This window comes from Ahaetulla prasina, chromosome 3 (assembly GCF_028640845.1).
Source record: "Ahaetulla prasina isolate Xishuangbanna chromosome 3, ASM2864084v1, whole genome shotgun sequence".
Lineage (NCBI taxonomy): Eukaryota > Metazoa > Chordata > Lepidosauria > Squamata > Colubridae > Ahaetulla > Ahaetulla prasina.
In genome coordinates this window covers 200310443-200322914 of record NC_080541.1, presented here as the reverse complement: position 1 = coordinate 200322914, position 12472 = coordinate 200310443, and the positions used below count along the sequence as shown (strand labels likewise).

General features: G+C 39.3%; 1 protein-coding gene across 1 annotated transcript in view; it reads right to left on the bottom strand.

Annotated features, from left to right (window-relative positions):
• Positions 1-5462: 5462 nt before the first annotated feature.
• SRC (SRC proto-oncogene, non-receptor tyrosine kinase) overlaps positions 5463-12472 on the bottom strand; it is a 116523-nt gene continuing 109513 nt past the window's right edge. The window contains exon 12 of the mRNA XM_058178695.1: positions 5463-11532. Coding sequence (XP_058034678.1) covers positions 11324-11532 — 209 coding nt within the window. The 3' untranslated portion in view covers positions 5463-11323. The remainder of the gene's footprint in view (positions 11533-12472) is intronic.

Genomic DNA, 12472 nt, shown 5'->3' with positions numbered 1-12472 from the left:
CTGTCTGTGGTGCCTTTTATATATGGGAGGAGGGCTGTGCCGTTTTCTTGTTCTCTGTCTTGGATTTTAGTGGGGGGTTCTTTTTGGATTAGTTTGGTAATCTTATTTCTCTGGAATCCATTGGATGTTAGTATGTTAGTGAGAGTGTGTAGTTCGGTTTTTAGGTGTTGTTCGTCAGCTAAGCATTTTGTTCTGGAGATGAGTGTCTTGGCTACGGAGTTGATCTGTGCTGGGTGGTGGTGTGAGAGTGCGTGCAGATAGCGGTTTGTGTTGCTCCCAGAAGCATGAAGCTGAAGCCTGAAGATGACGAATGAGACTTTGTCGAAACGTCGCCAAGACACTTCCAATTTTACGCGGGAGAAAACCCGAATAACCAAAGACCTACATACAAACACCCGCGAAAACCTCAGAAAACAAATATATATATATATATATATATATATATATATATTATTTGCATTTATATCCCGCCCTTCTCCGAAGACTCAGGGCGGCTTACATTGTGTTATGCAATAGTCTTCATCCATTTGTAAATTATATACAAAGTAAACTTATAATATATATACATAATTATATTATATAATATAATATACAAATGGATGAAGACTATTGCATAACACAATGTAAGCCGCCCTGAGTCTTCGGAGAAGGGCGGGATATAAATTCAAATAATAATAAAAAAATTACTTAATAGAGAATTAAATGAAAATTCAGAGTCATGTTTATTATTTTGTGGCTCCGGTTTATGGGAAATTGGCATATGTTTTCATAATGTAGATTTAATTATTTTAAAAGCCTTTTCTACCTCTGTGTCTCTGTTTACCTCTTTATATCAGAGTGCCATCAATTTGTTTTCCGATCTTAGCAGCCACATAGTTTTTTCTCCATGACGATGATGTCTCCCTAACCTGTTCTTTTAAGCCTCCCAAAGGTGCACTCATTGTTGCTGTAACCGAGTCCATCCACCTTGCTGCTGGTTGCCCTTTCCTTCTCTTTCATCAAGTAGTCCTGAATTGTTTGGTCTTGGGAACATTTCCAAATGAGTGGGTTCGTATATTGTATCAAGCTGTGGTTTTGTTAGTGGTATGCTGAATGTACTGTAGATAATTGGTTCACAAATAATTAAAAAGTATAAAAGGTTTACAGACTACAATGGTTGTGCTTTGTTTTCAGAAAAAAAAAACCCTTTTGAACTGTGATAGAACCATGAATTAGCAATAGCAATAGCACTTAGACTTATATACTGCTTTACAGTGCTCTACAACAAGGGTCTCCAACCTTGGCGGCTTTAAGACTTGTGGACTTCAACTCCCTGAAATTTGCATACCAGGTAAATAGATCACTGATGATGCTGTTAATATGGCTCTGCGCTACATCCTACAACATCTTGAATCTCCAAAGACCTACGCAAAGGTCCTCTTTGTAGACATTTCAGCATTCAGCATCATCATTCCAGACATTCTTCTAACTAAGCTAAACCAGCTAGCGGTACCTGAACACACTTGTAAGTGGATTATAAGCTTCCTAACAGACAGGAAGCAGCAGGTGAAGCTAAGCAGAATCACATCAGATATCTGTTGTGACCCAGGCTCAAATAGATAGTAGGAAACTCAGTCAGTGAAAAAACAAACCTCACTCCCCAATGGCCCTGGCCCCACCTCAGCCTCATCGCTGTCTGACTCCATTGCCAGCTCTGCAGGCTGTTGGCGAACCACAACACTACCTGTACAATTAGCACAGCCACCCCCCCCAAGGCTGTGTGCGCTCTCTCCACTTCTCTTCTCTCTACATACCAATGACTGCATCTCAAACGATCCATCTGTTGAACTACTGAAGTTTGCAGATGACACAACAGTGATCGGTCTCATTTTAGACAATGATGAATCCACATACAGACGGGAGTTGAAAAACTAGCCTAATGGTGCAACCAGAACAATCTGGAACTGAATACACTCAAAACTATAGAAATGATGGTAGACGTTAGGAGAAACCCTCCCATACTGCCACCTCTTACAATACTAGACAACACAGTATCAACAGTAGAGACCTTCAAACTTCTAGGTTCTACCATATCTCACGACCTAAAATCAGAGGTCTTGAAACTTGGCAGCTTTAAGCTATGCTGGCTGGAGAATTCTGGGAGTTGAAGTCCACAAGACTTAAAGCTGCCAAGTTTGAAGACCTCTGCCTAAAATGGACAGCTAACATCAAAAATATCATCAAAAATAATAATAGCTCAGGCTGTTAAGAAGCCTGTTATTAGAACACAGTAGCCTGCAATTACTGCAGGTTCAAGTCCGGCCCAAGGTTGACTCAGCCTTCCATCCTTTATAAGGTAGGTAAAATGAGGACCCAGATTGTTGGGGGGGGCAATAAGTTGACTTTGTAAAAAATATACAAATAGAATGAGACTATTGCCTTATACACTGCAAGCCGCCCTGAGTCTTCGGAGAAGGGCGGGATATAAATGTAAACAAAAAAAAAGCACAACAAAGAATGTTCTTTCTGCGCCAACTCAGAAAGCTCAAACTGCCGAAGGAGCTGCTGATACAGTTCTACAGAGGAATTATTGAGTCTGTCATCTGTACCTCTATAACTGTCTGGTTAGTTCTGCAAACCAACAAGACAGACACAGACTTCAGAGGATAATTAGAACTGCAGAAAAAAAACAACTGCTACCAACCTGCCTTCCATTGGGGACCTGTATACTGCATGAGTCAAAAAGAGGGCTGTGAAAATATCTACAGACCCCTCACATCCTGGACATAAATGGTTTCAACTTCTACCCTCAAAACGATGCTATAGAGCACTGCACACCAGAACAACTAGACACAAGAACAGTTTTTCCCCAAATGCCATCACTCTGCTAAACAAATAATTCCCTCAACACTGTCAAACTATTTACTAAGTCTGCACTACTATTAATCATCTCATCTCATCACCCATTTCTTCCCACTTATGACTGTAACCTTGTTGCTGGTATCCTTATGATTTATATTGACTGTTTCCTAATATGATTTGATTGCTTATTTGTACCCTATGACTATTATTAAGTGTTGTACTTTATGATTCTTGATGAATGTATCTTTTATTTTATGTACACTGAGAGCGTATGCACCAAGACAAATTCCTTGTGTATCCAAACACACTTGGCCAATAAAGAATTCTATTCTATTCTATTCTATTCTATTCTATTCTATTCTAAAAACAATGGATGTAAAAGTTGTGAATGTATAGATAGGCTCTTCTATTCAAACCTTTGCAAAGAAAAACCAGTCAACTTTCCCCATTGAAAGAGGTAGTGCTTGGAAATGAAGCTGCATCTTTGCAGTGCAGCCCCCTGCAATCATATTCAGCCGTTCAAGTAAAGGTGTTACTTACTAGCTTGTGTCATTTTCGGATGGTTCAGGAGACAAGAGTTTTCAGAAATTATTTTTAAAAGATCTCCTTCTTCTTAAGTGCTAGTGCTATTTCTGTCCAAGGGCTCTGAAATCATAGAACTGAAGAATACTTGAGCTTACAAGACTAACATATACACACTGACGTGGGAAGTTCTTCAAAGAAAAGTATTGGATGTAATAGCTAGCTGGTTGAAAAAGCTTCCTTTTTTAATAAAAAGAAACAGTTAATTTTAAATATTGTGCTTGATTTTCTTTCCAAGATGATGATTTTTTTAGATTTCAAAGAAAATTACGCTTCGCCGAAATCCTCTTGTTCCCAAGCAGAAAAGACTATACCGGTAGTGAAGGCATCGGTTCATGTGTTACCGACTTACCCGGAAGCTAGTAAGGAATGAGGAAAATATCATTTCATTTTGTAAGTGGTTTTGTAGTACAGAGTTTTAAACATGTAAAAAACATGTAAAAAATGAGTCTTTTTCTAGCCTGAGAAACAGAAAAGCCAAAATAGGTTGAGGTAAGGGACACGGTGGCTCAGTGGTTAAGATGCTGAGCTTGTCGATCGAAAGGTCGGCAGTTCAGCGGTTTGAATCCCTAGTGCTGCGTAACAGGGTGAGCTCCCATTACTTGTCCCAGCTTCTGCCAACCCAGCAGTTTGAAAGCATGTAAAAAATGCAAGTAGAAAAATAGGGACCACCTATTTGATGGGAAGGTAACAGCGTTCCATGCACCTTTGGCATTTAGTCATGCCAGCCACATGATCATGGAGACGTCTTTGGACAGCGCTGGCTCTTCGGCTTTGAAATGGAGATGAGCATCTTCTCCTAGTCGAGAATGACCCTCTCTCTCCCTCTCTCCTATTAAATAAAATCCATTTGATAACATGAACTGGATTCTAGTATCCAGTCCTTTTCAGGAAGACTGAATTCAAGAAAAATATTCCAAATGGTGGGATCCAGTACTGTAGATAGCTGGGATTCCAGAGCCAATTGTTTTGCTGGCAGATTTCCAGGATTAATAGCTGTAACACCTCTGGTAATGCCTAACTGGGCTAAACTGCAATAAACGTGCACAGCTCAATGTAGGTGAATGGTGTGGTGGCCTAGAGGTGGAGCTCTCGCTTCACAATCAGGAGGCTGTGAGTTTGATCCTAAGAAGAGGTAGATATTTCTCTCTCTGGGCACACTGAGAATACATGTGCTGAAAAAAAATCTGCATTGGCGACAGGAAGGGCATCCGGCCAGTAAACACTCAGCTCCATTCAGTTGCCCAGGCTCTATCCCACAAGGGATTATGGGGTTGTTAAAAGAGGATGGTTAAAAAAGGATGTACAGCTCAATGTAGGGACCTTGTATGGATTATCTAGAGTTCAAAACTGGGAAGATAAGAAACTCAAGCAGGCAAATGCTCATTTTCAGAGCTCAGACTAGCTCTCCACTGCACCACCATGGCTCCCTATGATTGTGGCTTAATATAGTTTGTGTCTAATCTCTGCCATTTAGAAACTATTCTACTATATGCAGTGGAGAGCTAGTCTGAGCTACTACTGCTACTACTGCTATCATGTTACATGCTAAAATAGTGAATTTATCAAAATGTAGCTGCTATCCAATTAGAAGCAATTATGCCCTCCTAGAGTTTATATGAGATTACTATACTACAAAATCTGCCCTTTGTGGTCTCTCTTCATTTCTAAGCCGTGCCGTTTTATTCAACAAAACTGTGTTTTTATGTCTGTGTGGAAAAGAAATAGAAGTACACCACTGAATTAAAAGAGGACTTTCACCTTCCTACATTTAGGAGTTTAATATTTCAAAACATTTTATTTTTAAAAAGGAGTTAGATTTCAGACACTAAAAAGGCAAGGGCAGGAGAGTGATCATCACAGTCTCTGCACAGTAACTGAGGTTTTACAAAATGTGTGTGTTTTCATAAAAAAATATAATAGCAAAAGAAATCCATATTCAGACGTGTTTAAACTTCAGGCAACAGCAGAGCCCATTCCAAGATTCCTCTCCGATAGGCATTTTCAAAAGCAAAATGAATAAGGAATGACAAAGCCAACACAGGAAGTTTGTTTAATGCTTTCTTCAGTTCATGAATTAATTGCAGAGGTCAGCCAGGCTCCAATCCTTAGATGGGGTCTGGTTTCCTGCCTCTGGGTCAAAGACTACATCATGCATGAATAAAGGAAGTGATGATTTTACAAAAGGGAACCAGCAGCCATTTCTTTCTTTCAAAAATTTGCCCTTAATAAAGAAGAAAAGCAAGACTAAGCATGGTATTCATTTAAATTAGTATTCGTCATCATTATTGCTACACCAAAATCAGGAAAGAAATCTGCCATTTTTAACTGACCTAAACTTTGACTTTTTTAAAAAAAAAATGTACATATTTGGAAAATGGTCATTTTTTACATATTAGTATCTATACATGTACACAGTCATACATGCACACGTTGGTTTTAGCTCCCACAGTAAAAGTTTTCAGAAGTTGATATGTGCTCCATTTGTTAAGAAGCCGTTTCTCCATGATGGCAGACTTTAATCAAGTATGTTAATATAAAAGGTATTGGCATGAAAAAGCAGTACCCTTGTTCCTTATTGGCAAAAAAGGCTTATCTCCAAATTTAATTACACAGCAATAGTAACACAAGTGGGATTTCCTTGGAAAGGAGGATTATCCCCTTTAAAAGAATTGCTCCATCTTTTACCAAATATGCCCACCCAACCCCAGAACATACGACATGAAGACACAAATGCTAACAAACAAAATGCTCTACTTTTTTTTAACCACAGTATTATACATGAGGAAATGGAACGAAGATTTTATGAAGTTGATTTTGGAGCCGGATCATCCGACCCCCACTTTCTCAGACTGTAGGTAGGAGTTGCTAGAAATAACTGACTTCCCAACCAATCCTAAATGTAAAGAACTACAGTAGACACCAGAGGTTTTAACCAAACCGCCTCATAATACATAGCTAGTGTTTTAGATCGAACAATTTTGTTTTAACAAAGGAAAATGGTAAATAGGATGTATGTCAGCACATTGCAATTCTGAAAAAAAAAATGGCTAACGTCAGAAAGCCATTCTTGTCCCAGCGATGGAAGGAAGTACAAAGCAAGATGTGTTCTGTTTGGAAGGAGAAGGAAAGAAATCAAAAAGTTTAGAGATGTGGAAAGGCACACTCCATTCCTGATTAAACTGCTTTCTCATTTGATGAGAGATTGTACAAGAATGCCCCATCAATCAATCGGAAGATTTCAAAAAGGAGCAGGGAAAAAAAGTTAAATTCAATTTTGCAAGTACAAATAGAGAAAAACAGGCAAGGCATATTACAAACAAAGGCAAGAAAGAGTTTTGATCGTTTGACACAGCATCATACCCTGGTCATATTAAAGAAAGGAAATTGTACCCTGTTCTCAACACAATGCAAATAGGAGTTTTGTTCTGCAGGAGAGAGGCATTTTGGCATGTAACTAAGAGAACAGTCTTGGGCCCCTCCCATTGCTCTACCCATGAGAAGCCATTGCTAACGTTTATACCTATTGCTGCAGTCATTGACTATTTTGAGGTCCTGAGGTACGCACACACCTTGGCATAAGAAACAGATTTGGCTCAATTGTCTAAAAAGGATATTGACATCCTCAGTGTCAGAAAAAAACTTGAATTTGAACTATTTGGGGAAAGAGCTTGTGCAAACCATAGGAACTATACCTTGTCTCAGATCCCTTTTCCTAAAAAGAGCAGTTTTGAAACTGAGTTAAGAGGAAGCATGTGAAACCTGGTCACCAAATCAAATCATTTTTGGTGCTTTCTCAGCTATGCTCCTTAGTTCTCTGATGAAAATAATCTCTTGGAAAATAATCTCTTGGAAAACAAAAGAAGCTTTGGGAATATTAACTGAAGCACTGATAGAGGTTCTATGTTCTAAATACATAATTGTGAGAATGACACACTTCTCTGCATAAGGCAGAGGGGTGAGATCTCAACTTTGGACCTTTCTAAGCAAACACTACCAACAACAACCCTGCCCCTCCCCCCGGCAACACAGCATATCATTCTAACATACAAGATGACATCAACAAGAATGGAAGAAGAAACAAGCCAGGTATCTACTTTAGACTAGAGCAAACAACATATAAACTTTTGGAAGTAATTTCTTTTTCCTGACATAAATTGGTCATGAAGGATAGTTCATCATGGAATAAAAAAGTTTTTGCTATTGGAGGGTTGTTGTTGATTGTTTGTTTTTGGCACATCAGAGAACATCAAAAACTTAAGACATTGAAAAATAAGATCAAGTGATGGCAGGCTGACAATATTTTCCGGCTAAATACAATTGCAACAAACATTCTTCTTATTTTGGGGGAAAAAAAACATGCACTTAAGCTGACATCCAAAATCACCAAGCAACACTTGCTTGGCTGACTCAAGGATTATATACAAAAGAGGACTATCTTACAACTGGTAAGAAATTCTCCCAGTAAGACAAAGCTGGTGCACAGCAAAACAGTTTTTTTGTACCACACTGGCAACAAAATTGTTGCAACAAAAGGCAGATATGTTTACATATGGCTTGGATTGCTATTAGTCCTTGGATTTAATTCTTCGCAGAGATCTTCACTGTACTTAGCTAGACATATCAGTAAAGATTGCTGTACTGGCTTTATTTGCATTTTCTCACTTAAGGTTGTACGCATTGCCAGCTAGCTTTCCAAAGACTGCCCCAAAGCTACCTCCAATTTCTGTTCTCCATAGGGAAGGAGCTGTTTCTTGGACTGTAGGCTTAGGATCTCAGCTGTCAAAACACTCAATCTAGAGAATGAGATCAGCAGTACAAAATATACGACTCAAACGTTTGGGGAAGGACAAAACTATCTGTCTAGTGATAACCAATATATATATTGCTTACACAAAGTTGCTACTCATCTGGTTCTGCCAGTGTGGACAGCTAAGTGTGAATCTAGCTATGTCTGCTTCAAAAGAAACTAGAGGGACTTCTATCAATATTTTTTTCTAAAAATGTAGGTTTGTTGTTACAGCATAAGATCATTTTTGAGGAAAAAGATGGAGCGGTCCACATTACACAGATGAATTTTTTCCTGTTTAAGATAGTCAACTGGCTTATTTTAAAACATTTCTTCGGCCTCTGCTTAAGGCCATGGCCTAACCTACAATGCAGTGTGCTGTTTGCCCTAGTATTACTGGGTCTGAATGTACAGTACCTGCCAGGTTCCAGACAGTGTCTCAGGCTAGTCCTACCAGCTGTTGTTCTTATATCTGTTCCAGGATGCAGATTTCTTGGTTAATATAACAAGCATGGTGTAGCAAGCCAAGTGGAGCTCCGTTCATTTTTCTCCTCTTGGTAAATGCCATTTGAGCTAAATCACTATGACATTTAGTTTATAAATAGTGACCATGTTCAGTTTGCTGCCTATGCTTTTTTTTTTTTTTTTGGGAATAGGATGGAATAGGACTATAACAAAGATGTAAGTCAATTTCTACTGTGTATGTACAAATCTAAATGCAAGCTACATCTTCTTACTCGGATGCAAGCTGCTGTGAAAATATATTTGAATATGAAAGTCTTTATGGGGTCATGGAAAGTTAACAAATTAGCAAAAAAAGAGACTAGTAAAGTGTGAGTATCCACAAGTAAAGAGTCATATGGCCACATTGTAAGTACATGCAGTTATGTGTACTGTAATTTTTCTAACAAGCAGAGGAACATCCATTTGTGTGTGTGTGTGTGTGTGTGTGTGTTTTAAAGAGTGTACAGAGATGTATGTTAGTGTTTAAAACCTTCCTAGCTATTTTCACATTAAATATAAGAGATTCTACTTATTTTTCCCCAGGGGTTAAAAAAATATGCTTGGGATGGCATACTGGTCCAGACAATTGGCTCAGTATATTTCCTACATTATCAAATTGTGGAGCTACCTACCAAATAACTTTTACCAAGCACCATTATCATATCTTCATAGAAAGGCCAAAGATTTGCTAAATCATTTGACCTTCAATGACATGATCTAATTGGAATAGAAATTTCATTACTATACTGCCCTATTTTTATGCTTTTAATTTTATTTAAATTGTTGTAGGGTTTTCCCTAAAATAATGTTTAAAAATTAAAGAAATACCTTACTCTCCAGAAGAAAAAGATTAAGTGATCATTTCTTCATGATCCCTTTACCAAACTTTACACAGTACATTAGTTTTTAATGTAATTACTTTTTATTGAAAATAAAATAAGAGAACAGGGTTTTAGATTTCTTACAGCAGCCTCCCTCAGAGACAATTCTCTTCATATGTTTTGACCACAATTATCACCATCCACTTTCTGGCAGATGGGCTTTTTAATCCAAAGTAGTTGAAATACATTGGGTTGGGGAAGGAAGACTAAGAATCACATGGATTTTGCAGATTTTGTTTTCTGGATCAGGAGACTGGATTTAAGTCCCCGAAATTATATTCCTTAAACTGGGAAGACAGTTTAAATGGCTGAACAGGGAACGTGGGTAGGGATACCAGTTTTTGCAGAATTATATAGGCTTTCCTAAATTTTATTTTGAGTATTTTTACTTCCGTCCTTCCAGTGTATGTTGCTCAATCATACATCATGGCAAAGAAAATGGATAGCCATTGAAGCGGTGATTAGACCATGATTATAGTACTAGATAGTAAACACAACAGGCCACTTCCTGCTGCAGTATTATGCTTCCAAGGCACTGAGGAATCCCAGACTGGGTTAAAATTAAAAGGCAGTGATGTGAGCTGAGTGTGTGCTTAAAGAATTTATAGAATGCTCTGTGGAAGACTCATATTTCCTAGGCAGGAGACTGGTATTAACAGCTTAGCAGTTCAGTACGGGTAGAGCAAAGGAGGATTTATGATGCTGCCACCATACCCCTTTTTACGGGCTGAAGAAACTGATAATCTTCAGCAATCTATTGAATTAAAGGGCTAGATGGGAAGACAAGCCTCCAGTCCAAGATCTAGCTCACTATCCTGAACGATTTGGGGATCGTTATTTGCCTTATGACATTAAATATGTCCTATCTTACGCAAATGCTGGGTACGGTTTTCCCCAAGAATGTCCTTTGCTTCATTTACAGCCAGAAGGCAAAGAACAACACCTTTTCTAAACAAGCCCAATACATCCAGTTCCACCTATTATATGGCTAAGATTGGCAAGTGCACCTCCACAAACAGGACAAGACTGGATAGACAGTGGCACAGAAGAAAATGGTGTCAAAAAAAAAGAAGAGAAGATTACAAACACACGAAATGTGCAGTGTCCACAATAGAAGCGAGCTACTTTCTTTTCTTTTCTTTTCTCTAGGACTCAGTCAGCCTAGATCCAGATATTTGAATACAAGTAGGGAAATTGTGCTGGTTTTGTCCATAAAGAAGAACAAAAGCCACGAGAGTCTGAAAGGCATACTTCCTTAGCATCCGCATTCAATCAGAAATGACTCAAGTGCTTTGATGCAGGACGGTCCTGCATCAAAGGCAGGATTGTCCAGATTGCAATTCCTTCTATTCATAGTCAGGAGTGATTTTGATGGAGGACACAGTCCTGAAAATAAGTGACCTTCAGGAGTAGGATCCTTGCTCTTGATTTATTTATTTATTTATTGCAGAAAGGTTTGGTGTTCCTGAAACTCCTCTGCTGTACTACAACCAACTTCATATTGAAATGAGACTTTGTTCACTCACAATCCATCAAGGCTTTTTGTTAACCACGAACAAAGTAAATTGGTGCAATCCTTAAAAAGAAGGGCAAATTGCCAGAACGATGAAAACACCCTGGCTAATACTCCAACAGGGATCTTAATATGACTCAAAAGTTCCTCTCTAGAGCACATTTGCCATTTGAGCAGCATAAAGTCTTCTGGCAACGGGTCCAGTCCTCAGACCTATAGATTTTCTCCTGGCTGATACTGGGGCTCTGTTGATGTGAAGTAATCCTCCAGGAAAGCTTGGAGGTATTCAAAGGTTGGCCTTTCCTCAGGATCCTTTCTCCAGCACTGGCACATCAGATCGTGTAGAGATTCTGGGCACTCTGGTGGACAGGGCATCCGATAGCCTCGCTCCACTTGATCTAGGACTTCCCGATTTACCATGCCTATGACATAAAAAAAGGGGGAAAGAAAGACAAGAGAGAGAGAGAGAGAGAGAGAGAGAGAGAGAGAGAGATGCTTAATGTAATTGGTATGGGAGTGAAAATACTTGCAAATTGTACCTGGTTTCACAATTTTGTTTGCAACCAAAAGGGGTCTTATTTTCAGGGGGGGAGGATATGTCATTGACTTGCCTCAATTGCGTGCGTCACCCCCGGCCTCTTTTTCACTATCAGAGGCCTTTATCTGGCAAGGCCGGCAAGGCTTTCCTGAAGGCCTCTTCAGCCAATAACAGAGCTCTGGATCAATCTGGAGCTCTGTTATCGGCTACAGAGGCCTTCAGGAAAGCCATGCCGGCTGCAGAAGAAATGGGCCGAGGTGTGCGAGGTCTGGCTGCAACTGTCTGAAGGTAAGAAGTAGGGCAATTCCACACACAACCCATCCCACCCTAGCTTAATTTTTACCTGTGTACCCTGGAGTGGGTGGGGTCTTAATTAGGCCTCATTTGGGGGGTAGGGCTTATATTAGGCGCATGTGTAAAAATTCAAGCTATTCAAAATTTCTGAGTAGGTCGTATTTTCGGGGAAACACAGTACTCTCCAATCAAAACATACAGAGACATTCCTAATTAGTCAGATTGGCACTTTATGTCTATTGTATGCTATCTGACAAGTGTTTTGGCCTGGTCATAACCCATCCAAAGTTGAGAGGGTGAAGAGCTGGAGGGATGAGGTTTCATTGCCACTGCCTGTATTTACATGGATTGGTCTTCATCACTTATGGTTAGTAGGGGTCCCCTTTCAAGGGGAAAAAATGTAGTCTGAGCGAATAGCTAAGTATGGCTAGCCACATTCTAGCCTTCTCTTTCAGGAATTATCTGGTTTCCTTCAGATTGTATTCCTTCACTAGATTTTTATCCCACAGGAACTCATGGCAGATGGAAAG